The sequence below is a fragment of the Aristolochia californica genome, unplaced genomic scaffold (assembly GCF_029961685.1).
Source record: "Aristolochia californica isolate CCGP_79_NKW_82.1479 unplaced genomic scaffold, dmAriCali1.0.hap1 SCAF_13, whole genome shotgun sequence".
In the NCBI taxonomy this organism is placed as follows: Eukaryota; Viridiplantae; Streptophyta; class Magnoliopsida; order Piperales; family Aristolochiaceae; genus Aristolochia; species Aristolochia californica.
Window position 1 is genome coordinate 499,359 of NW_027181804.1, and position 27,375 is coordinate 526,733.

General features: G+C 37.4%; 2 protein-coding genes across 2 annotated transcripts; one reads left to right on the forward strand and one right to left on the reverse strand.

Moving 5' to 3' along the window:
* Positions 1-104: 104 nt before the first annotated feature.
* On the reverse strand, positions 105-10,712 carry LOC137947994 (rhomboid-like protein 15). Its single transcript, XM_068793882.1, has 13 exons — positions 10,576-10,712; positions 7,419-7,584; positions 6,347-6,650; positions 6,142-6,174; positions 5,947-6,038; positions 5,701-5,774; positions 5,430-5,524; positions 5,253-5,322; positions 1,556-1,674; positions 1,121-1,181; positions 934-990; positions 428-502; positions 105-331 (listed from the first exon to the last, which is right to left on the reverse strand). The coding sequence occupies exons 1-13, from the start codon at positions 10,597-10,599 to the stop codon at positions 326-328; spliced, it is 1,176 nt and encodes a 391-aa protein (XP_068649983.1). The 5' UTR covers positions 10,600-10,712; the 3' UTR covers positions 105-325.
* A 1,181-nt stretch (positions 10,713-11,893) lies between these two features.
* LOC137947951 (serine/threonine-protein kinase TOUSLED-like) lies at positions 11,894-27,357 on the forward strand. The gene is made up of 18 exons (XM_068793823.1): positions 11,894-12,523; positions 12,610-12,860; positions 14,729-14,818; positions 15,309-15,515; positions 15,630-15,677; positions 18,185-18,235; positions 18,745-18,852; positions 18,957-19,001; positions 19,125-19,237; positions 20,522-20,588; positions 20,905-20,971; positions 21,734-21,831; positions 22,023-22,202; positions 23,939-24,149; positions 24,949-25,213; positions 25,471-25,525; positions 26,200-26,361; positions 27,039-27,357. The coding sequence occupies exons 2-18, from the start codon at positions 12,651-12,653 to the stop codon at positions 27,132-27,134; spliced, it is 2,073 nt and encodes a 690-aa protein (XP_068649924.1). The 5' UTR covers positions 11,894-12,523; positions 12,610-12,650; the 3' UTR covers positions 27,135-27,357.
* Positions 27,358-27,375: the final 18 nt, after the last annotated feature.

Genomic DNA, 27,375 nt, shown 5'->3' on the forward strand with positions numbered 1-27,375 from the left:
GGTCTTATCGACAACATGTACTTGGAACGGAAGTTTTTTGAAAGTATTTAGGAGCACTTGGAGTGGAGATTCACTTACGGTTATCAGTTTCATGAGCTTGAATGGAGGTGTATGAAACAGTTTGTGCGAGTAAAGTGTACTAGTTTGTACATGAACATTTCTTCTTTTTCTCCTCTGCTTGGCTGACAGATTTTAATTCTATGAATGAATTTCAAATGTATGTAACCCAGGCTTTTGGCACTGACCATAGCTTGATTAAGGGTATATAGCTCTCGGGAACCAGACTGACTAGCACAATGCTTTTGTCAAGGTTCTGATTTGTGGTCTACTCCTGCTTGTATCAGGCAGAGGACAAGAAGATTTTTAGCACAAAATTAACAGATTCACTGTCAAATTGATCAGAAACAAAAGTTACCAGGCTTCATACCCTCTGGCTCATCAGGATTTCAACTGCAAGATTTGGATCACCATCAGCAGCGGCGAGAGCAACTTCTACCTGAGTCTGCATTAGGCAAGATAGTGACTAATAATACAAAACAGTAATACTCACACCCAACAGGAAGAACAGACTTTCTAAACCATGCTAATCATATTTTTTGCCTCTCATCCTTAGCTGCCATAAGCTGCTTTAAAAGTTCCCACTGTTCATCATACAGAGTTTGATTTTTTGCTTAATTCTGTTACCGTTGAATCTTACAGCCAGGTTACCAGCCACTCTACCATTTGTTCCATACAAAAGTTTTTCTGTATGATTTCTTATCCACTAGAACCTTTGCTTTTCAACTACTTTCTATTTCCAATGACATTAGTTGAAGTATCATGAATCCTTAGGCCAGACATGTGAACAGAGGTGACAGTGGAAGAATCTTTGTTAAAAGGCTTCCAAGGAAAGAAATGATGAAAACTACCTAGAAAAAACAAGCTGTAGAGTACCTTTTCAAAACCAATTGCAACGAGTTTCTTGACCTCTTCATCGAAGCTACCAGAACTCTGCACAAAAATTTAAACAAGAAAAGAATAGCTTTTGAGGATCAAATGAAACCAATAGAGAAGCATAATTCATGTACTCTTTGTCCAAAAGGTAAACCTGATTCCCATTAAAAAGAAAAAGAATGTAAACCTGAATAGGTGTGGGTACTGCTGCAACCACTGCTGCTCCTACATTTTCTGCAGTTGACTGCCTGTAATGACAGAGAACACAAGAAGAGAACATGATTATTTAAGAAAAGAAATAATAATGCAATGCATTATCAGTTATAAAATTCATAAACTGATCATACCATTTTAAAACTCTGAATCAAAAACCCTACTGATGTTTCAGAAACCCATCCAGTTTCAAGGACTGTTTGAAGACTGAACAGACATTTTTTTCTTAGAATCTGAACAGGCGTTTTCTCAAACAGGTTTAAAATGGCCAGCTCAAACATCTTTCAGGAGAGCTAGCTTTGAGGTTTCTGTGCATTATTTGGTTCAAGTCTCACTAAGTGTGCTATCTTGGAGGGTTGTGGATTTAAAAATATTATTAAAAAAATACCTACTAAGAGAGCTATAGTACCTTCCATCAGCTAGATGATCATCTAGAAGTCTAGCCTGTAGGCTTGAATCAGAATCTGAAGCTGCTTGAGTTCGACCAGAACCAAGAGTCCTTCCCTGCCCAGGAAACCTCTGACTATCCTGTATTTTTTTTTGAATTTGGTAAAATTATATTAAAAAAAAAACAAAAACAAAAGTGAGATTATCCTAATATTAAGGTGAATGAAATCTTCATACACTAGAGGCTATTTGTACGCAAAATAAGCAATGATGAGATCAAAGCACAATATTCAGATTTTTAAGAAAGACCCATGAATAAAAGGATTTGAGTCTTAAGAATTTGATTTATATTGCAGGTCCTATAACAATCAGACTGGAGCCAGGCCCACCAGAGGTCTAACAATAGATTAGCACACCCTAACCTCTCAGTAACATAGGACAGACGATTTTAATCCTACTAGCCCTCTCCAGCATTTGTCAAAACTCTCAAGAATAGGTTTCCATACAGATGACATGCCTACTGTGGAATTCAGGAAAGGGTAGCCAGTGGCAGGAGAAGGATGAATGGTAAATAAGAGGATGGGAGGAAGCCTGATCTGCAGCCTATGATGGATGTCATATCCTAAATGGAGGACTTTAGCCAATTAAGCATTGTTAATAGACGGGATGAAGTGTTCTAGAACTAGTAAGTTGTTCTGCCCCCCCAACACCAAAAACAAATTGTATCATCAGTAGATTGAACCTAAAAAAAATTAGTAAGAAAAAGTGAATCAGTTCCTTCATTGAGATGAATGAGAGATAAAGGATCTGCTTGAAAAAGCCTTCGTGTTCTTGAAAAACGCACAAGCACAACCATTAATCAAAAGGAGAAGGAAGCCAAGGAGATGTAGCTCCTAAACCAACCTTTATTGATTCTACTTGTTCTTACTTTTCCACACATGCATGCTATGACACTGATTGATATCTAGGTGGTTTTGGAACATTTTGAGTGGAATAAGAGGGAACTTGATTATATTGGATGAAATTTATGACAAAATAAATGGAAAAATAAAAAGTTTTGAAGATAATAGTGACATCGGCTAGCCAATACACCCAAAAGACCGATTTGTTAGGTGCGGAAAGCTACCGCCTACAAGAGTGAACGGAACCACTCTGACACCCACCCCGCCCATTCTTGACCGCCTCTCACGGGATTCGAATGCGGGACGTGGTTTGCCCAGCTCTGATACCATGTCAAGAGGTTGGCCAATACAACCTAAAAGACTAGTCGTTTAAGTGCGGAAAGTTTTTTCGACAACCCCCAAAATTGCTGCAAAACACATAGTCGTCGGACAACGCAAGTCGTCGAATAAGATACTTCGGGTGGAAAACCTTCGGACGGAAATGTTTTGTCAATCTTTGGACGAATCTAGCTCTAATACCATGACATCGGCTAGCCAATACACCCAAAAGACCGATCTGTTAGGTACAGAAAGCTACCGCCTACAAGAGTGGACGGAACCACTCTGACAAATAGATCATATGGATGCACAAGATGACTCACTTAAGAGGTAAGGGAAGCAATGAGTCAAGCTAACTCACAATTGGTTCAAGTTCGGCTTGTATTGGCTCCTCTCGGCTCGTATTTGAACCAAAATTTGAGTTGAGTTCAAACTTGTTAAGGAAAAGTCTGACATGGATTAATGAGAACAAAGATCTTGAGTTTATTAGTTGGGAAAGAGGTTTCCTAAGTTGGCTAGTCATTTTGGAATGGGCCTTGAACCCAACTTCACATGGTGTCAAAGCAGGTACTCATATGTGGGCCTACACCTAAACTATCCACTTGGAGAGCCACATATGTGGGCCTACACCTAAAGTATCCACTTGTAAAGCCACAAAAGAGGGCCTACACCTAAACTATCCACTTGTAGAGCCACAAAAGAGGGCCTACACCTAAACTATTCACTTCTAGAGCCATAAAAGAGGGTCTGCACCTAAAATTATCCACTTGTAGAGCCACAAAAGAGGGCCACCTAAAATTATCCACTTGTAGAGCCACAAAAAAGGCCTACACGTGAAGGGGAGTGTTAAGGAAAAATCTCACATGGATTAGTGAGTACAATCACATGGATTAGTGAGTACAAAGATCTTGAGTTTATTAGTTGGGAAAGAGGTTTCCGAAGTTGGCTAGTCATTTTGGGATGGGGCTCGGACCCAACTTAACAAAACTTTTTAAGTGACTTGTCAATTGGAATGAGCCAAGCTCAAATATGACCGAGCTTGGCTTGGAGATCACAAACCTGGCTCGATAAGGTGAGTTATCAGTTAGAGGGGTTATATGTGTTGAAGAGTTTCAAGTTTCAAATATTCCCGTTGTGGTTCTCTTTGATTCACATTAAATGTTTGCCATAATAAAACTATGTTCTCTCTATTTTTTATTCTTTTCTTTAACTAATTTAATGCTTTTCTAATTTTTTTGCAATTTCTGATTTTTCCCTAACTTTTGGTTTCCTTTTTCCTGCATCTCAACTTGGAGAGATCTCAGCAACCTTCGTCATCCCTATCTCCCAAAGTTGAGATCAAATGAATGTGACAAGCTCTGATGATTTGAATGTAGAATCGATTGTAGGCATGAGAGAAGTATTAGGGTTTTTAGAATGAATGTGGGCTTGAGGTTGTAAGTTGCACCAAGGAGAGATTGCCACAATATGCCTCATCCTCTGTCCTTTTTAACTTCTTTCTTTCTTTATCTTATTCTTCCCTTTTACCTCTTTCTGTAATTCTTCCTCTTCACATTTCTTGAATTTGGGAGCTACCCCTGGTATAGAGATAGGGGGGCAATCCCCTCTTCCAATTCCTTTTATTGTTTCCATGATTGAGAGGAACTCAAGCGTGGCTCTAGTTCGAGGTATTCTTCCTCCTCACATTTCTTGAATTTGGGAGCTACCCTGGTATAGAGATAGGGGGGCAATCCCCTCTTCCAATTCCTTCTATTGTTTCCATGATTGAGAGGAACTCAAGCGTGGCTCTAGTTCGAGGTATTTTGTTCAAGCGGAAATTGATTTCGTGTATAAGCTTGAATTCCTGCTTGAGCCCAAGCTCGAACATGGTGATATTAATCAAGGCTGAGCGTGAGTGTACCATGGTTCGAGCTCAGCTCAGCTCGTTGCTACCCCTACTTAGAGGGAAATTAACTTCCTACTCTATTTCATTAAGGGAAGTCAGCCTCCTCCATGTCAAGGACGATTTTCAATTGAATTCCTAAATTTTCCCCTCTAGGGATCCCACCCTTTTTTATCAAACTCATAAAATTACATACTAGTCCCTACAAGTAGAATATAAATACACACACACACACACACACACACACACACACACACACTTCTACTTCACAATAAATTATAGAAGCACCCACTAATTACCTTAGACCAACGACTCAACATATTAGTCTACTTCTCATAATCCTATCCAAATCTGCAACTACCCCTTTACAGTACCTTACCAACGAATCACATAGCCCATGAACTGAAAAACAAGTTCAAAACGAGTTGGTGGCATGAACTCATGCACATAAGAAACACTGTAATGCTTTATAAGACCAATATAAAAACCATATATATCATGCCTTTTTGGCAGCTTCGGCACATTTATGCCCAAGAGATATTTGATCTACATTCTATCTACCAATTTAAATCCAAGCCATGAGAATATCAACACAATAACAAATTATAACTCAGTACCTGATCAGTTGTCTCCCTTTGTGGCATCCATGATGAGATGTTTTGCCATATACCTCCAGAAACTAAACCACTAATTGCAACGAAGAAAAAAACAAATTAGCTGATTACAGATGTTTAAGATAATTGAAATTAAGAAGGCATTTAAAAAAAAAAAAGAAATTAAGAGGGCAGAGTTACCTGGATGCAGTGTTTGTACTTGAATGCGTAGGCAAGTAACCAGATGGTGACCCTCCAGTGCACATGATATAACGAGGCCGCCGCACACAAGCTGACTGCCAAATTGGAACTCTCCAGTTAGAAATCAAAAGATGGACTAAATTTTACCTAAACTCTCATAAATGCATCAAGTTGCAAGAACTTATCTCTAAATATTGTGTTCTAGAAACCAGCTATGTTTGGTCAAATGAAGTTAGTACAATAGCTGGAGGTAGATCACCAAGAGACTTACAAGGAATGAGGAGCTCTCAATGGAAGAGTAGAAAGATGGACTGGCTAATAAAAAGTTGAATAATCCATATGTGTCTGAAGTTGAGATTGCAAAGTGTTAGACATTTAGTAATGAAATCCCTACACACGGAAAGAGAGATGGCTAGACTAATTTTTTGTGTGTATGTGTGTGTGTGTGAGAGAGAGAGAGAGAGAGAGAGAGAGGGAGAGAGAGAATCAGTGAGGTGAAGGAAAGGAAAGAACAGACATGCAAACCCTGACAATATGCCACATAAGTGGCCAAGGAGTGAAACATTGGTCATCAAAATCTGGAAGACTATCAACAGGATCCATGCGTACCTAAATGTAAAAGATGTTTAGACCAAGATACAACAGAGCTTAATAGAATGGCAGAAAGTGGAAAAATAGTTTCTCCATCTTATAAACATCAGTTTAACAATACCATTTTGCTGGTACATTGAAGAGCCCAAAAACACTGCCAAAGGCAAAAAATAAATCAGTAGAAGGTTGAATGTACCATGACTGACAATCAAAATAACCAATAAATATATTCTAATCTCAATTTGCTGCAATTTGCCAAAACCCACCTAGATAGAGCCAAAAATTACCTAGTAATAGAATGTTTACATTTTAAATACTTAACTAACCTTCTAGACTGGACACCACTCAGATTTGTCTCAATTACGATCATAGAGAACACAATCCCCGAGAAACCAATGCCACACTCATTGATGAACACAGGATAGGATTTTAAAGGATTGTGGGCCACGATTAAGGCAATAAGAAGATGAAAAATGGCATTGGTAGTAGCTAACAGTGCTGTCAGATGCAGCAAGCGAAGAGATCCCATGATTCTCTCCAATTCAGAGCCCAAAGGTACAAATGCAAGCATATTGAACAGAACATGTAACAGTGAACCATGAAAGATAACTGATGTATAAATCCTGTAGACTGGAGAAAGAAGAAAGAATTAGAGCATGAAACGAATGCAAGGGATATTCATACTCATGAAAGTTTGAAAATCAAGGATGACTGAAGCTCAATTAGCCAATTTGAAGCATAGTTGCCACATCTTTAAGGTAGAAAACCTAAAATATTGAGGACATAATGTCTTGGATTATCACAGCTGAACAACAATAGATGTTATATAAGTCAATGGTAGTAACCAGATAAATGGCTATCAAGAAACTATCACATGCACGTGCATACTGCAATAAATGGAAACTTTCCTTATTGTCATTTGTCTAGTGACCAAATGATGAGTTCACCTTTCTATGAGCAGTAACTACAAGCCTTTTAGCAGATAGGAGCCAATGTCTTGTTCACTGCCTATTCCAAGGCACTACATTTTAAGCAGGCTCTCAGTGGAGTGCCAAAAACAAGTATCTCATGTTTCTAACAAACAATCACTATTAGAAATAGAAAAGCCACACTTGGCAAAGCAAATACTATGATCTCATAAAGACTTCACGTTCAAGACCATGGGATCCTAACGCAGAAAGAAGGCTTGCAAATAAATCATCTTATTAATGCTAAAGAGAAATGAAAAAAAAATATATCTTATTAAATGTAAGGGTGTTTAAGAACTTGACAGAGTTAAAAGATTTGGTAAAAGACTTAAAAGCAAGGATCTTAGGTTTTTAAAATATTTACAAAAAAAAAAAAAAAGAGAGAGAATGAGGCAGAAAAATCAATCCATGGAAGATGAATTAAACTTGCCTTGGAATTGAGAAATCACGGCAGAGGGCAAGAAGCATATCTCAATGAAGGAGTCATATCCAAATAACAAACAAACCAAGTAAACAAGCCCACATAGAATAACCACAGAGGATGTAATGAATGGAACACCTCCCCACCATTGACTTATCCTAGTAGGCAATCCTGCCTGGAAACCACAGAAAAGCACATCAAATACCAAGTAATAAAAGAGCATTTAATTCATAAATAATAAGAGTATTTAGCACAAAAAAGACATGAGCTCCAATACACTCGAAGATAACCCAAAGGTATAGCATAGGAAATTATTGTTTACTGTGTCCCTAATAGATAAGCCAGTGCAACATATAAGCAATCGTACACGTGGAAGTATTCACTGTCTATCATATAAGTAAGACCTTAAATACTATTACCTAGTAATTAAGGTCTTACTTATCACGAATGTCCAAAAGTTAGACACCACCTAAACAACATATGTGCTTATTTTCTGTAAAAACTGGAGTTCATGCTTCATAGTTTCAAAAGAAAAATAAATGGACAACAATTATAATTTCTTTTTAACCCAATATCAGGGTTCTCATATTTTTTTTTTAAAAAAGGAATATAAACTAAAAATTTTGGTTGGGCAAGCAAGCAATTCTTGCTACTTTCGTCTCTCATTAAATCTGCCCCTGCTCCAAAACGATTGGTACTGCATAGCTGACAATCTGCCACCATCTAGGGCTTGTACAACTTGAATTACAGCCATTCAAGAGTTTAAGATTCAACAGATACAGGGAAGATTTTCAACAAAACCCCTTTCTGGCACATATCCAAAAAGAAAAAGTTGGATACCGTGACTTGCTAGCTTGATTTCACATATGTGTCCGTGGACACCCCTAAAAGAAAACAAAGAAAAGCAATATATTCAAATAAACTGATAACCAGTATGGTGATACAACAAGTTCCCCCATATCCATGGTACAAATGTTCTCTAGAAGTACTTCTTAGTGTTTTCAAACATATGTCAGAATGAAGATGTTGGGAACCATTTGATTGCAACTGACAAAAATACACAGTTTATTCTCTGAAACTCTTTTTATTTCTTTTCAAGTCATTTTTACTCTTCACTCAATGAAAGGGTTTAAGAAGCCATCAAAATTTGTTTGGGAAGCATCAACTTTTTGTTCAAATGGTGCAGAAATAATTTAGGAGCATATCAAACCGCAAAATATGTCAGGTATTTATATTTGTCCACCCTTCATAGGAAATGAATTGTATTTTGGGACTAGGTTAACTTCTCTCTGTTTTCAAACTAATTACTCTATATTGCATGTCAAATTGCTATATGAAGTTATATCTGGCATATTGAGTGCATGATATTATAATTTATGAAATGATGAACTTGCGAGTTTATTGATTATGATAAGAAATATTTGCTATAATTAATGATCAAGACTATCAAGCTCGAGAGCAAATCTCATTCTAAACATCAAATCTTGACCGGAATTCAAGGCTAATTATTAATGGACATTATGGTCTTTCTTAAATAACTAGGACCTAGTCTCAAGACGTATGATTGATTCTCTTGCTAAAAAAATTGTATAATTATGAGAACTGTCGCGTGTCATACATTGCCAAAAATAGTTAGCACAATAGAAAAAAAATTCACTGCCCATCATGCAGGAAAGCATAAGTATTCAAGATAAGCTGGCGCGTTGATCGACCAGTCCCATTTTGTTTCTCATTAATAATTGCCCATTTTATCAAGGTGCACTAAGAAAAATTGGAAAAAAAGTTTAAAGCAACAGAAACAAATTTCATTTCCAATCATGCAGGTCTGCATATAGCTTATCGATAAAGCACAATTATTAACTTCTTTGTTCGTTTTTTAATGGCACTCATTTTCGTTAAACAAAATATTAGTTTTGTTCAACTAACACCAGACAAGATAAAAAATAGAAACTCACTTTGTCAATACGAGCTAGAAAAAGAGAGAACAAGATTCATATATCCATTTGCTTCAGTTCAGGTTATGCTTTCTTCCAAGCAAAGCATCACTTCCTTTGGATACAACCAGATGTTGGCCATCCCACTTTTGTTTTCATTTTGATGTGATTGGACTGTCTTGATCCAATTAAAAACCATCATTTTACGAACACAACAAGCTATAAAACAGTACAAACTTTATGAATTTTGGGTTACCTGATTTGTGATAATTGCTTTGCTTACTGTGTGAACGGAAAATTCTTTTGATGGACATGAAATACAAATGTAAAAGTACACTGGAAATAAATTGTATTTGCTCTTCTACTCCAATAATAAAAGATATACACATGCTTGCAAGTGCATCAAGTATAAAAGATATACTTACTAAATTTGCACTTCTCATCGTTGAACTTCCTTATGCTGTCATATAAATTTTTTCCAGAAAACAAACTTTTTTTTCCAAATTTGCATTTTGAAGACAAGCTTCTTTTAAATAAAGACTAGAGAATTTAGTTTGTAACCTATGTTATTTTTAGAATGCATTGCTTGTAATATACCAAATGAAGGGCTAAGCAGTAATAAATCTTCACACACTTATACTCAATTGTAGCCCTTCCCCCGTGAGTGCAATTTAAATTGACCACATCAAAGCTTCCTCAATCTGCTCTGCTAACATCATTAGACATAAGTCCAAATTGTACAGGAACGTGAAAGACAAGAAAGTTTATTCATGTTAGCTATAGCTTCACAGCAGTACCGTTTGAGCAGAATAATCAGCTAAGCCCCGATGGCCGTCCGACACCATTCCCCACTCTAGTAGCTTAACAATTCAAACGAAGCCTCCGAGTTCGAGTTTTAAAGCAATAACAAACTCAATCAAGACTCCAGGAATTCAAAAAAAACACGACACAATAACATAAGTGGACTTAGCTCCACTAACATAGACACCAACAGTTGACAACAAAAAATTTCACATGAATTAACAATTCAACTACGAATACACGCGATTAAGAGGTCGTCAGGTCAGGGTACGCGTTCAACAACAAACTTAATTAGGGCCTTGCTCCAGTCAAGAAAGGGTAATCAAGAAAACACAGAAACAAGCAACCGTGCATTTCAGATCAGAGATGAAGAAGAAGAAATGATCTAGCATAAAGAAATGCAGGATGCTGAGATTTTCGATTCTCGTTACCTCGGAAACAATGTTAGATCTCATCGTTTTTTCAGTCTTTCTTTTGGCCTTGCACAGGAATTTTCCCGCCCCAATCCCTCAAATACCAAGTCTCTGCCGGTTGACGGTCTGACACTTCCGGGACCTTCCCAAGTGGTAGGAAATCGCCAAATTACCCTTTTTTCAGATAGAAGAAATCATATTTCAGCTACGATGTCGCCATCAACTTTCGTTCGGCCTACGGCACATTGGGCCTATCACCGGATAAGTCGATATTTGGGCAGCGGAATCGACCAGGTGTTTGGGGCCGTTTCGGGTTGAGATGACGTTATTAATATGATTTAATTTTTTTTTGTCTTAATATAAATAAATAAATAAATTGGCAATGGGGGGTAAAATGGTATAAGCGCGCACGAGCCAATATTTGATTAGTGGACTAACCCCCCCCCTAAGTCTAAAATGCAGCTAAAATGTATGTAACACGCACATGTATTAGGAGAAGTGAACTAGACTAGTCCATATTGTGAGACATTTGAACATACATTATCTTTGTAAGAGGCAGAGCTCCATCCCTCAATCAACATGCTAGCTTTAAACTAGGTGTGATGGTCCAAATGGTGCGGTTCATAAGGCAGTTGGCCTCCTTATTAGAGACCATTATTGGGGCAGTTAAAAGGAGGGGCAAGGCGAATCATTCGCCTTCTTCTAGATCATGGAGAGCTTTTGTGTAATGGTGGAGAAGAGGGCTCCCATGTGACCAAATGTAAATGGCCTTGTTGGTCAAACTAGAGAATACTCTAGCTAACTCGGCTGGGTCAATTAGGTTTTTGTCAAAATCTGGTTAATCAATCGGGTTTTCTCTAATTCCTTGATTGCTATATTATAAGACCTAGAAGATAGGTGGTCCGATTAAATCCGGTTCAAATGCTTAATCTGTCTTGGGCCAAATAATATTTTCATAAACATATTAAAAAAGAAGTAGTTATTTTTAAGATAGGTAGGTATTACTTATTAGTTTAAATCACCGAGTTTAGTCATGGGGGTTTTTCTAACTCACCGAGTTAGCTTACAATTGCTGTTTAGTTGACTCGGATTTAGGACCACACAGGTGGTCAGGTGGATACGACTTTGCTGGGTTGAATCGGGTCCGGGCGAAACGGCTCAGAAAATGAAGATCCCGAGTCGGAGAACCAGTTTAATCTCTAGAACATATCATATTTCAAGGTTGAAGTTCGTGAGATTAAATTTAAAAAAAAAACACCGGGAAAGCACGTAAATGCAACGTCGAGGGCAATTTTTTCGACTCGTCCCCTCTTCGTCTCCATCTGGTACAGCCCACAGGCTCTTTGGCCAGAAAAATTTATCTTCTCCCTCACTAAAATCTCAGACTTTTCCTCTTTCTCTCCATTTTCGCTCTTTCCCATGTGGTTGTCACCTTAAGTGGATTAACTTCCATCCGTATGACATCACTGCCCGGTACTTCAGTACCCCGTTTCCATCGTTTCATCCGCTTGTCCTCTACTTTCAGAATTCAGGGTTTACACTTTACAATTGAGACTCCAAATTGAAACCCATCGAAGGAACCTTTTTCTACTTCGTAATTTGTTCCCAAATAGATAAATAGAGAAAGCCCATATTCGTTTCTGTATTCAGCACCATCTTCGTTTTCTTCAGAAAAATTCACCGTCACAGTAACTACTTTTACTCGCTTCCTGCTTAGTTTTTTAATCAATGGAAGATTAATTAAAGCAGTGGCGCATTTTTTTAAACTGCTTCTCTTCATTCACATCACATTACGACGTCCTCTGGCGCTCGCCGCCATGGCTGCGGCGCATTTTAGCTAGCGGCGCATTTTGCCTCGTCCTCGTCTCTGCAAACACTGCCGTTCTTGGTTTTAGGTTTTGGGTTGACGGTTTCCGGACCCGTAACTATATTTTGCTTTGCCAATCTGCGATGTCGAGGTGTTAAGGTTTGATTTCCGAATGAATTTGGCTCTGGGAATCGAGGAACGGTGAATGAATTTTCTCTGACGAGGGTATGTCTGATCTTGGCCAGGGTTTTGGGGTTGCTCATGAGCTGATTTTGTGGAATTCAAGATGTCCGAAGAAATGTTCTTGCATTTTACTTCTAATTCGAATGGTTCCGACCCGTCTCTGCCGTCAAAGCTGGCAAAGCTAGAAGCGCGGATGGCGGGGAAAGGTTCCTCTTCTGCACCTGCCTGGCAGTCCTCTGCCGCGCCCTCTGCCAAATCCGGCGCTCCCGAGGATTTGCCTCAGCCTTCAAGCTCGAGCGATTCAGATGACAATGTGAGCTTCCTTTCCTGCTCCATTACTTTCCAAAACATTCTGTTTTGCTGTGTACCTTCCTTTTTTTTTCTTTTGATTTTAAGCTGAACCATTATATTACTGTTCAGTTTTGGTGTTACATTCTACATTGTTAATCGACTAGCTTTCCCGATTACTCAGCAGTCCACTCTAAGGTAGTTCATGTGTCTTTGTCCTAAAAGATTGAATTTTAGCTGTTTAATGCTTGGTAGGTTGTGTTTCTGGGTTCGAGTCTCTTCAAAAGTTTTCTGATTGACCGAACTTGTGATGATTCCCAATGACCTTGAATGCACATGAGGTTCTGCCTCCGTACTCTAGTCAATTTTTAGTTTTAAATTTACTTCCCTAGAGGAAAATTTTGTAGCGTTTTAGTCTTCTCTTTACAAAGTCCTGCAAGGAAAATTGGAAATATTATCAGATCATATTTTCCTGTTTCTCGACCTGCCATAGGCTGATTCTGGAAAGTATGATGTATATTTTTCTTTCTAACTTCTTGTTCGACAATAGGGAAACACTTACAACAAAACATTCCTGTTTGTTTGGTTAATGGGAAGTTAACTGACTATGCCAAAATGGAGAGTGTTAGAGAGTTATTTGAGGTATTTGATATTATTAATAATAACCAAAAGTTATTGTTATAATTGGGCTTACTTCCATCCTGCTAGCAAGTTGAGTTTGGGAATTGGTGTTGTGCTGCAAAATTTGTCTACCATTTTTGCTTCCATATCTTTCCCGTATCTGATGGTCTAGATCTTGAAAAAACATTTGTCAGAACAAGGGAACCTTTTGTGGCAGACATCTTTTGCTGCCATCATCTAGATATTGTGGAAAGAGAGGAAAATAGGACTTTTGCATTTGGTCCCTGTACAGTTGGTGGGATTTTGGAGCATGTAGTTCACTATACGCACAATTGGATCAGTAAGTAGTCCTCTCTTCTGTATTTATCTAGCTTAATTTTATGAAGGTACATTGAAAAGATTTTGCTGCCTTTTTTTACCTTAGTTGTGCTATGGTAATATCATGGCAACCTCCTCTTAAGGGTTGGTTTAAATTAAATACCAATGGTAGTTCAAATGGCTGTAATCTTAGACCTGCTGGAGGTGGGGAAATCATTTGGGGCAATTTATCCATGTTTTCTCTGCCTTTTAGGCATTGTGATTCTTGGGAGGCTGAACTCTGTCCTCCTTCAGGGGATGAGAAATTTTGCTTAATCTTTTTTTGTTCCCCCTTGTAGTGGAAGGTGACTCTATGATGGTTATTTCATGGTTTTCTGTAGGGAAGATTCCTTAATGACTTTTTTTCTTGCTTTATATGTTGAGAATAGGGATTTCTGTAGACCTTTGTAGACTCAGTGGCGTCATATTCTGTCTGGTGCAAATAGAATGGTTGATCCATTGGCATGCATGTAGGGGTTTCTGAGACCATCTTGTAGTGGGGAATCTGTTTCCCTCTTGAATTATCTTGATGGGAGCTTTGCAGTTTTCTTTTTTTGTTTATGTTTTGTATTTTTTTTTTTTTTTTTGAGGAAAAGTGTGAAATATATTACTGAGAGAGAGAGATACAAACCTAACTAAAAAGTGATATCGAATGAATATTTTTATGTTTTGTATTGAGCTCCATTTATACTCTGATCCTTCTTTCGGTATGCATTTAGCCTTGTTCTAATGTGGTCTTGATGTAATTTTGTTTGTAATTTTTTGTTTTTCTCTCTCTTGTAACGAAATATCATATTTAAAAAACATTCTGAGTTTGGACATTTTTTATGTGTCTAGGAGGGAGTCCTAGTTATCGAAGTGTAAGCTCTCTCTTTCTCTCTTTCTCTAACTTATGGTGGTAATTCTTGGCTATAGACTGGGGAGGAATTTTTGATACGACCGAACGTTCAGAAACGCCCAAGGCTTGAGGATGATGACCATGGAACAGCTGCTCAACAATCAGAGGTACATAGATTTCATTTAGCATTTTATTTACTTGTGTATGCTGTACAAATGTTTTGGTGGGGTGATGAGTAGCTAGTTTATATATTTTGAAAAAGAGGTTGGATTTAAAGCTGTGGAGGAGTTTCTTGCCACTCCCTTGTGGTTGGAAACTCCTTTCTGTCTGTATCTTGAGGTTAGTATCCCTTTTATACTTTTTTTCAAGCAACAAAGTCAACCAATATTTAAAAAAAAGAAAAACAATGCCGTAGAGGAGCAAAAAACTATTCTTACCCAAGTGCAATGAGGGTTCTTGTGAATATGCAAAATCATGATGGTGGTGGAGTGCAAATAGCATTTGGCCATTTCACGAATTAGGACAGTCGTGATCTAGGAAGTTGTGCATAATTTTTTATTAAATAATTTCTAATAGTGTCAAATACAGCTATAGTTAATGCCATATCAGCTGTTGATTTCTCAAAATAGTGCACTGATAGTGAGTAAATGGAACCAGGAATTAGTGGATAGAAAGGCAAAGCCCACAGAATCTGCAAGTGTGAGAAGTGGTTTGGATGATGTGAACAGGAAAAGACAAGGACGTGGCCGGGGTCGTACTGCAACAGGAAGGGGGCGTGGTTCAAGAGCTAATGATCAGTCACGTAGTCTAGGTTCTTCTACATTTTCATCTTCTACTTCTCAGATGGAAAATTCACAGGATAAGGTACATAACTATTTATACTTCATAAATTGGCAAAGCTTTAGATTTCAATCTTCATTTCTGTGGTATCTTTTGTAGTTCCAGCTCCGACTTCTCATGCTGTTAATTTTGTTTTAGATTGTTTCAGAGGCACAACCGGTTATGAACCACTGTGTACATAGTCAAGTGAGTTCATTTGGTCCTTAGTTATTTTATATTTTTGTTTTGAATAATTTGTCTTGGAAATAGGGCTTGTATGATGATCTGGAGAAAGTGAGGCTATAGCTTAAAATTTGAGACATGATTGATGTTATTAGCAAGATCCTTTTCGTAAACCTTTGGATGGTCCTACCAATATAATGACATGGAATTAGCTTTTGTATGCTACAATGTTTTCAGTTGTTTTGCTGTTTGTTTTTTGTGTTTTTTTCTCCATTTTCTCTCTTCTCTTATATCTAAAAAGTGAATCAAGTAAATGCTCCAACATGCAACGTGTTCATCTTATCTGTTGGAATCATCAGTAATATCAGTTATGCTGGTTGGCCTCAATCGAACTATTAGATCCTTGTGTTACTGACTTGGATTATATAAAATGGTCAATTTCACTAACATTAGGTTTGTCAAAAAGTAAAAGAATAGTGGTAAGTGCTAAACAAACTAGTAGCTTTATTATTCATTGAAAAAAGAGCCTGACGATGGACAAGTCTTCTTGGGATATATTGGGAATTGCTGGATGTCGTATGAAGCTTTTGTGATCATGACTAAACTTTATCATAAGATGTTGCCACCATTGTCAGCCCTAGTGGATCCTGACTCTCGCAAGAGGATTAGTGTTGAGTCAGGTTTACATTTCTTTTTATTCGAATAACTCCCTCCTTTTTATGGCTTTGGATTTTTTTGTGTTTATGAATTGGGTGATAGGCTTGTTGAGGTGGCTAATCATTTTGGGATGGGCCTAGTCCAAATTATCATAGTATTAGAGCTAGGTCAAAGCTCGGTCTGTGCCAAATCTACTTAGTATGTTTGTCTCTTCTATTTTGCTTAGATGTGCTAGAGGGGTAGGTGTATCTGTTATGGCTTGAGATCTCTTGGATTTACAATTGTCACAGTTGAAAACTGTTCAAGATGGGCCACTGGGCACATCCGTCTTAAAATGGCTAACAACCTATGTAAGTCTACAAAGGAACACTGTAGAGTTACTGACTCTTTAAGTATTGTTAAGGAATAGTCCCACATGGATTAGTGAGTACAAAGATCTTGAGTTTATAAGTTGGGAAAGAGGTTTCCTAAGTTGGCTAGTCATTTTGGGATGGGCCTTGGACCCAACTTAACATATGAAAAAGCTATACTGCAAGAGCCTTGGACCCAACTTAACATGGTATCAGAGCAAGTACTCATATGTGGGCCTGCACCTAAAAACTATCTACTTTTAGAACTACAAAAGAGGGCCTACACCAAAAATATCCACTTGTAGAGCCACAAAAGAAGGCCTACATCTAAAACTACCTACTCCTAAATTATCCGCTTGTAGAGCCACAAAAGAAGGCCTACATCTAAAACTGCCTACTCCTAAATTATCCGCTTGTAGAGCCACAAAAGAGGGTCTACACGTGAGGGGGAGTGTTAAGGAATAGTCCCACATGGATTAGTGAGTACAAAGATCTTGAGTTTATAAGTTAAGAAAGAGGTTTCCAAAGTTGGCTAGTCATTTTGGGATGGACCTTGGACCCAACTTAACAAGTATCACAGAAACACCAAGTGCTTATGTGTAATTTTACTGAAGTTATTGAAGATCTCTTCCCCCCTCCCACAAAATAAGAAATTCCTAAATGCTAGAAAAATTTGGAAGTCTACTTAATATTTGTAAGGGGCTTTCTTTTGTATTCTTTGTTATTTAATGCAAAGCAATTTGCAATTCAAAAGTGGTATCTACTATGTATTCCACAGTTAGTCTCACTTTTGATTTATAGCATTTACCATCTTGAGATGATTAATGATGATTGTCATTCATTATTTGTTATTCATTTTTTTTGTTTTTTCATAGGATAAGTCTTCCTCTTCCCTGAATATTGCTAATGGGAGTGCAAAATCTAAACCAAACTTGACTTCTGTTTTTTTAATGCTCTGAGCCAACATTCCTGTACCTTCCCCCTATTCTCTTTCTTGATATAATACCTTTTTAGGTTCCCAACCCACCTCTTGAAAATATAACTCTTGTGTATCTGTTTTCTGGACAAAACTTCAATTTACAGCTTCATGGTTCATTATCACAATGGTGTCACTTCATTCTATGAGAAGATATCATAGCCGTGTATGCTAGTTTTTTTTTGTTGTTGTTGTTGAAAGAAATATGCTTGATATTTATCCATGGTCAAGAAAAATGCTAGCATGTGTGTACTAAACATTTGCAGAAGGATACATCATTATTAATCCTTGAGATATCTGTTCACCATCGGTTTATTTATTTGAAGTGGAAGTGTCTTCAATTGCCAAAAGTGGCAGTAGCAAAAATGATATATACCACACAAAATCTTATATTCACAGCCTTTCAAAGAGCTCTTTATGCAACGAAAATGATCAATCATAATCAAGAAAGCAAATCTGCCATGCTTGCAGCAGAATGGCTTGGCTGTCTAAAGTAGAATGTACTGCCTTTGACCTATGATTTGTGATAACTGTTTTTTTTGTTTCAGGAGAACTGGCACAAGGAGAACTTTGGAAAGGATGAGAGAGCTTCTTTACTGGTAACTACTACTATGCTGAGTTGTCCAATCCTTTCTATAAGGAAAATAAAAACTAATAGAAACATAAAAAGATAATCCTAAGGGCAGTAAAGAGTGTTTTCACTTCTCGAAACCCTTTCTTTGAAGTTGGATAGGAAGAAAGTCACTTAAACTTCTTTGTAGCAGTTTTTTGTTTGTGAGAAATCTGTAAATGTGCAAAAAATAGGTACAAAGACACTAAAAAGTGCTAAACTCAGTTTTTTCACAAGTGAATGTTATTCTTTCCCTTTAACGTGGGAATTTGTATGTCGTTGATGTAACAGTTTTCTCTATCCGTACAGACCCTCTTAAAGTGGTCTCCATTCAACTCTGTCTTTTCAGCTTTCTCAGTTATGTAGTCATTGAATACTTGACAGTAGTTGCAAAATGCTGAAAAAAAGAAAAGAAAAACAATAAGGTATTCCTGATTTTACATGCAAAATAAGAAAGTATAAGAAAGAACAAGAGTTGAGGCAACTATTATTTACCAGGAGGAGATATCATCATTGCGTGGAAGAGTAGCATCTTTAGAAGATGAGCTGAGTAAAGCACGTAAAGAAGATTCTGAGCATCAACAGCTCTGCCGTGAGTTAGAAAAGGTAGTGGTTGTGCATTCATCTTCCAATTGGTAAGATGGTTTCCCAAAAGTAGTGTCTTAGAAATGTACTGTTTATCTTTGTTCTCACCCCTCTTCATTTGATAGGAATTGAGAGACATCAAGGAATATGAGCAGCAGATGAAGCCTAAGGTTAATTCTGTCTTGTTCTTAAAATCTTCTTGGCTTTATAAATGTAAACTTAGTTCATTGGAGTTGTAAAAAATTTATAGATACTGAGATTTTATTTTTTGTAATGATTGGTTTGCTTTGCAGCGGCTTAAGGTATTATCTGATTTACTTATTTCTGTCTCTAAGTCGGAGAGGCAAGAGGCAAGGTTAAAGGTTCGTCAGGATTCCTTGAGGCTAGGGAATGTTGGGGTAGTCAGGTAGTGATCTTATTTATCCATCTCTATCCTTTGTTGTTATCGGTGTCCTCCCTTTTTTTAAGTAGATTGTTGTCTTCTGTTATTTTTAATGTTTATAAAATAAACGTTAATACTTCATCAAAGTTTTTATATTATTTAATGTAACATCTCCATCAATTCTAAATCATTATCGTGTTGTTCAGACTAAACCATATGATTATGGCATTGTCTAGTGATATAGCGTTTGATAGGCTCCTTGAAAAAAAAAATGTTTTGACAACTGTTCAATATTAACAAAATTAAAAAATTTAAAACTCAACTTTTAAAAAATCTTAATCTGTCATTTGCTGGTGGATGTGATGTTAAAGTTTGAGAATATATTGTCAAATTGTAAGTTATATTTTGTCACTATAAATGCTCCTATTTACCAAAAAAAAAGGGTGTAAATGCTGCCAATCCATCTTGCTCACACATACACAAACATTTACTAGCAGTTGCAACTTGAGTTTGCTTTATGATCCTTTGTTACCCAACTATACGTGAGTTGTTTTTTTAAATAATAGAAAGTGGAACTTCATTAAAAAAGGAATATACAGAAATTACAAAAGGGACAGAAAACAAGAATGTCTATCCAAAATATCGGGTTACGTCAATCGGAAATGAGTTACTCTCAACTAGTTGACGAACAGTAACTCCAGTCCTATGAATACGCTATACGATTGGGACTGTGAACAACATGAGACCACATAACATCTAAAGAGCTACATGTATCACGGATCTCATCATAATGGGATACCCACAGGGGTGTGAAATCCAAAGAGAACTATCTGATTATGATCACTGAATCACCTTTCACCATTAATGGACAAGAGAAATTCTGATAAAGTGCCTGAAGGCCATGAAGAAGTGCATGAAGCTCACTAAGCCCAAATGGAACAGAGTAAACATGAAGGATCGTACCTGCATTGTCATGTAGGACTCCCCCCCCTGTGGGATCTGGATTTCCCCTTGACTAATCAGACGATCTTTATCTATTTTTATAGTCATCACAAATAGTTACTGTTTGTGGAATTGATTATCAGTCTGATTTATCTCATCCAATTATCTGTTTGCTCAAGTTCTATTATTCCAATTGAAGTGCAATTATTCCTTCTTCAGATTTGCTGTTGGTTTTAGAATTTGGCTGCATTCTTTCTGCAATTAACTGCTGATTTCTTTGTGGTGTTTGTTTGGTTCTTTTATGGCAGATGTTGTCTATTTAATTATATTTCTTATTTGTTCAATTTTCTCTCATTTGAATTGCAGAGTTGGAACAATGCTAAATGAGACATGGGAGGATGGGCAAGCTCTAAAAGATCTTAATGCTCATCTTGTATGTTGGTTTTACTTTCTATTTTCATGATTGTTGCTGTTTAGTCACTCTACACTTTATCGTTAAGTTGCATAATTTCTTACCTAGCCATTAAGCTTGTTGCCATGAATGCGGAGCAAAGAACTAGAAAATTAGTTTATATTGCCTAGGAGGAAGCTTCCAAGTAACTCAAATGGCTCCAGAATGAATTAGGTCTAATCTACAATATCCTTTCACTTTCCTAGTGAACTTCTAATATATCATGTGGTTTTCCTTTACCCTTGTTTATGAAATTCTTTAGGATGAGGTATGACTTTAAACCTTGTTTTGTTCATAGAAATATTTGTTGGAAACAAGAGAGGGTATCGAGAGGCATCGGAAGTCACTGAAGAAACGACAAAGTGGTGAGTCCATTCTTTGTTGACAGTTAAAATTCTATGAGCTGATAATCTCCATTTAAAGTGACCTGCTGAGCATTAAAAATCCAAGCATATAGCCAACATCTTTATGCCTGTGCTTCTGCAAGATTATCTGAGAGTGTTTGTAAAAGAACTGTCTCACAAGTCAAAAGGAGTCCATGTCTATCTCTAATTAAAAGCCTGTGTCTGAAGCTACATTCTCCTCATGCAAAGTGGAGCCATTAGAATTTGTCTTAAGGCACTGGTTAGGAGGCATCCGAAAAGCATTTTCCATAACTATTGGGTGACTTCTCTTCTAGAGATCACACCCTGTTATCTAGAAAAAATCTTTTCATCACAGGAGTGGAAGGTGGCCTCAATGTTATTTGTAAACTGTACCACAGGCCCAAAACTGAATTACATGGATGGTCAAATTCTCCCTCAGATAGCGCCATCTTCCTAGTCTTCTTCGCACTGCAAAGATAGCTTTCCCGAATTCCTTCATAGCCTGATTTTGAAATTTTCTAATTGCCAAGTAATTTTGGCAGCAAGTACTGACGAAAAGACAATTTGTCTGCAGCCATTAAAAAATCTAACAGAAAATAGCTCTTTCCTATCCTAATCAACTTATTGTTACAGAATCCAACAGCGCTTTCCTATGCTCTCTCCTTTATACACTTTCAAAACTATAACCGTTAATTTTTTTTTTTTAAATTGACAAGAGTCTACAATGTAATGATTCTCACCAGTTGTTTATTTAACTTGCAGACAAGAGTGATGGGGTTGACTCCGAAACAGTAATATCAGAGGAAGATTGCTTAATTCAGTATGAGATATACAAAGCACGGTTAGCGAGCATTAAACGTGTAAGCTTCAGTCTTATGATTGATCATGTCAACAATTTCTTGTTGGGGATAGCTCCTCTTCTAATTCGTCATATGTTTTCTGGAAATTTCTTGCAGTAAAAAAAAGTGTTTTACATTTTGTTGATTTGTCTGTTTTAGAGCTAGAAACTGATGTTTTGAAGTGACATATTATCACTTCTGGATCACTTTAGGAGGAAGAAATGGCATTCCGAGAAAGGGACCGATATGAGCTGGAGAAGGGAAGGTTAATACGTGAAATGAAGCGTATACGTGACGAGGATGGATCAAGGTTCAACAACTTTCAGGTCCTGAATCACCGATATGCGCTATTAAATCTTCTTGGGAAGGGAGGATTTAGTGAGGTGTACAAGGTTAGCCTTTGTTTTATACTCCAATCTGTCAAAGTGTAATTTCTGAATGTTTTCAAGTTCTTACATGCTCTGGGGTGGCTGGTGATGATTGCCTGTCCCAATTCTATCCTATTTCTTTCTAATTTTACAGTGAAAATTATGAAAAAATGGTGAATGCATTGATTCTATTCTTGAGCACATTTTGATTAAAACAATGGCTTTCTTTGGGCAGAAAGAATAATGTAGCCATTTTTTTTTTTTTTTTGGGAAATAGTGGCTAGAATTTTATTCAAGTGAGGGAACACAGAGGCTGCTCGCCACAAGAGGAGCGTTGCATAGCTTGATAGCAGTAAATAGAGAAAACTTACAGGACAGCAAGAGGCAAAGCCTTCACAGATTAGAAGCACCATATAATCAAAACTTGTGAGGACTTTCCATCATTCATGAGTCTCAGCAGGACCATTCGTGAACCTGAGGTCTGAGACCATGTGATGTTCAGAGCTTGAGTCAGATAATAAACTTCATCCATTTGAACTAAAAACCTCCAAGGCGGGTTGGCTCTCATTTTGCACCAGTTAATAACGAATTTGGAGGCTCCTTTTATCTTGAAAGGGAAGTTGGCAATTCTTTTGCTAGTGTAATGCATTGGAGCAGGCCATGGGTCTCAACAGCAAGGGAATCCAAGACCCTCCAATGAGCCAACACTGGTGGGAATTGAGTTCCCTTCATAGTTGCTCAATATTCCACCAAATCAAGCATGGCCAGGGCTGCCCTAGGCACAACCATGAAGATTACCTTTAGTGTTACAGCCTTTAGTAGGAGGGGAGGAAGGTAATGCAACACAGTCGTTTAGATTCAAGGAATAACAAGTTGATGCTTTCTCTAGAGTGTGGGTGATGTAGATTTTAGCAAGGATTCAAGGAATAGCCAGTTACTTGTGTATTTTTTTTTTTTTGAAATGATGATGATTTTATTACGAAGGAAAGCAAAAGAGTACATCAAGGGAGGCCTCCCCTAACAACTAGAGATTGTAGGGAGGGACCCAATTTGGCACATAAATCAGCAGCCGAATTGGCGTATCTAAAAACATGGGACCAAGTACAAGAGGTAATAGAAACAATTTCCATAATATAAAAAAAAAGCTGCCAGTTACTTGTAATTTGAGCAAGCTTGAAATCGGAAAGTGCAATTTAGAGAAACTCTCTAATTTAGGATTTTCTATTCTTGGAACTTGTTCTATAATAGGACTTCAAGTCTTTTTACTTCAACTTTTTCTTCCTTCTTCCGTAAATATTAATGGCTTTGGGGGTGATCTCTTGTCCTTGATATTCCTCAGCTAGATCTTCTACATTGTAATGTACTGCATCAGGGGTTGGCAGGGCAGGCTTTAATCGGCTTGCCCTTGGCTCTGTTGAGGGAGGCCCCTGGTGGAATTGTATTGGTTACTATGTTCTTTTGGAAAGGCTATTGGAATTTTGAATTTGATAAGGAAAAACTGATTGATTGTATTTGACTACTCACCCCTGATTAGTCAACGAAATCATATTTGACTAATTTATTTGTTCTCATTGTCCCTGAATGTTTATGTGCATGATGTGGTTTCCCATCTTGATCTTCAAGCCTAAAAGAACAATGGGGCCAAAACTAGTGGTTCAACAAGTGGATTACATTCTATTCATTGCCTTGTTGTTTGCATTGAAACAAATATTTTGCTTCTATATGCATTTGCAATTAATCTGACAAGCATTTTCAAGCAGGCTTATGACTTGGTAGAGAATAGATATGTGGCATGTAAGCTTCATGGCTTAAATGCTCAATGGAGTGAAGAGAAGAAGCAGAGTTATACACGCCATGCAATTCGGGAGTACAACATCCATAAGAGTTTGGTGCATCATCACATTGTGCGGCTATGGGACACCTTTGAGATTGATCAGAACACTTTCTGCACTGTGTTAGAGTACTGCAGTGGTATCATTATGATTTTCCTTTTTTTTTTCTTTTCTATTGACAAAGGCAATTTTTATTGAGGCCTGAAGGCAAGGAGGATACAAATTAGCATCCATGACCATCATGCTGATTGTTTCTGTGACATTTCCCTCTCTTCTTGGAGCAGTCTTAATAACTATTATTTTAATTTATTGTTACCTTTACTTATATCTAAAAGTACCTTGCAAAAAGTGCCATACACCTACATTTTCTATCTCCTATGCGTATCCCTTCACTAGTTGGCTTCTTATGCTCTGAGTTACTTAGAATGGGTACTCTAGGACCATTTCACTCACTTGTTTAATATTGTCTACAGTGGTTGAGAGAAAAAAAAAACTCTCTGAAAGTAGTCAGCATGTTCTGATCATGTGTTCTACCAAAGGCTTACATGTGCATTATTTTTTGGAATTATTTGTACCATTTTCTGAGTGCTGTAAATATATGAGGGATTTTCTGTTCTAGAGTCTCAAATATTGTTCTGTGACTTAACTGGGTATCACCTTTTTGTGTACTGAAGGTATTATATTAATTGTTTAGGAGAACACCAAAAGATTCAAACTTCCCTGGAGTATCTGTTTTGGAAAGGCTCAGTTTTGATGATGTGCTTGTACAAACATGAACAATACAGAGCTTCCCTTTTCAATTTATTTTGCTGTTTGTGTTTTACAAGTTTAGTGCGTGCAGTAGATCACTTTCATGACAAAACAACTAGCTACCATTCTTGCGATGATTTTATGAAGTTGGACTTTGTTCATGACTTCTCCCTTACTTTGTTCAATAGGAAAAGATCTGGATGCTGTTCTTAAATCAACACCTTTTTTGCTTGAGAGAGAAGCCAGAATTATAATAGTCCAAATATTTCAGGGTCTTGTATACCTGAATAAGAGACCTCAGAAGATTATTCACTATGATTTGAAACCTGGAAATGTGCTCTTTGATGAGGTTGGTGTTGCGAAAGTGACTGATTTTGGTCTCAGCAAGATTGTCGAAGATGATGTTGGATCCCAAGGCCTGGAACTAACGTCACAGGGAGCTGGAACTTATTGGTGAGTGTCTTCTTTTGGTCGTGGTTACTTTTTTTTGTTTTTGACTTTAAAGGTCTTTATTTTCTCTGATGTTGTCTTCTAGTGTTTTTGTTCTTTGTTTCATTAACTTCGTTTCCAGTTGAACTTTACAACTTTCCTGTTTTTAAAGTGCGTTTCCTCATCATTCTCTTTTTGAAAAGAGAGAATTGTGTGTCCTGATAACTTTATCATTCTTATTTTGCACGTGTCCTCACAATCATTCCCTTCATGTTCTTCAGGTATTTGCCACCAGAATGCTTTGAATTAAACAGGACACCTTGGATATCATCCAAAGTAAGTAGTTTTAAAAATCTCATTATCTTGAGATTTTTTTCGAATGGCAAATTAAGCGAAAAATGAAGAAGTAACAAAAGAAAGCAAATAAGAAAAAAAAGATTACAATATGGAATTCCCATTAACTTCAAGATGTTGGTGCCAAGCTCCTGCCTTGGCAAGGAAATCGGCCAACAAATTTTGCTTACCAGCAAACATGCTCTGAGATACCTGAATCAAGATAACCAGATTGGCAATTTGGAAAAAAAAAATGCCTCTAAAATCTCCACAGGGATCAGCCACTGTTTGGCCTAAGAGATGATGACAAGACTTCCCCCCCAACAATTAATGGGAGAGAATAATTATCAATGAGAAGTGGTTCATCAATTTCTTATACGCTTAAAACTTGAAACAACACTCGAAATGTTGTTTTAGCATGACATAATAAATTACACTAGATTGGGGCTTTAGTGATGTTAAATCCTTGAATTGGATATTAAGTCTTTAAAGTACAACATTGCATGCGAAATTCAACTAGCTTGGGCATTCGTTGATGTTAAATGCTGGAATTGGGTATTAAGTCTTTAAAGTTCTCCTTTCTCTGTTTTTTTTTTTCTACTTAAAAGGTGGTTCTTGATGAACACTCAAAAAAAAAAAAAAAAAGGGGTGCTTGATGCTTATGTATTGTGAGCCAGGTTGATGTTTGGTCAGCTGGTGTTCTGCTTTATCAAATGCTTTTTGGTAAACGCCCTTTTGGGCATGACCAGACCCAGGAACGCATACTTCGTGAGGACACCATCATTAAAGCTCGAAAGGTGGAGTTCCCTCCAAAACCTGCAGTTTCCAACGAGGCAAGAGTGAGTTTTTCTGACTGTGTCCTAAAATCATGGTTCAGTTTGCTGGAATTGGCTACCTTATTAATCCAGTATGGTTTGGTTGGTGTAAGGCAGATGTTGGCCTGTATCTGCTGATACACTGCACAGGTTTACTTCCAAATTTCACGTTTACTGACATACAGCTAACCCTGCTTAACAATGCTGTTGTATGCATTTTTCTTTTTTCTAAACAAAATGATAGTTTCATGCGGATTGTTTAGCCTCTTTGTTAAAGCTTAAATTTGTCAAAGTGCCTTACTTCTCTCTTTTTTGTTTTTTTTTTCGATGGGAGGAAATCGATTCTTAATGCTCTGCATTATACCCGAGTTGAAATCGAAACATTCCATTCACTGTACTCCTGGTGTGGCTGGCTTTTCCGTCCTAGGCGTTGCCGGGACTAGAAATGTTCTGATATTATTTTATTTATTTTGATTATTAGAGAATGGCAATTGAGAAGTTGTCTGATCCCTGCTTCACTCCCTGCACCATGATTTTTAGTTACTGCTGGTTTCAGAAAATCTGCTATACCGTCTCCATCCATTTGATTATTTTGCTTCTTAAACAGAGATGGCAATTCCATGCACATTTTTGGGAGAAAAAGAAAAACAATATCAACTTGTTGCAGTAACACTGCTCTTCTCTTTTCTCTTAAATTGCAGGATCTAATTCGCCGCTGCTTGACCTATGACCAAGCGGAGAGACCTGATGTTCTAACCCTTGCTCAAGACCCATATCTCTCTTATACAAAGAAATGACAGAATGGCTACCATAGATCAACAAACGTGGAGTAGGTTACAGTGTTTCCCCTACGGCATATTATAACCCCTCAAATCATGTAATGTTGTAAAGTTTTTTTTTTTTGGCTTCCCTCATGATTTTGCTGTCTCTGTGAACTCAGAAAAATGAAAATGAGTTCCGTGAGAGTGCATAAACTGATAGGGTTGTATTTACAGTCATCAATTCACAGGCGATTTGAATTATTCACAGTTCTTTTCT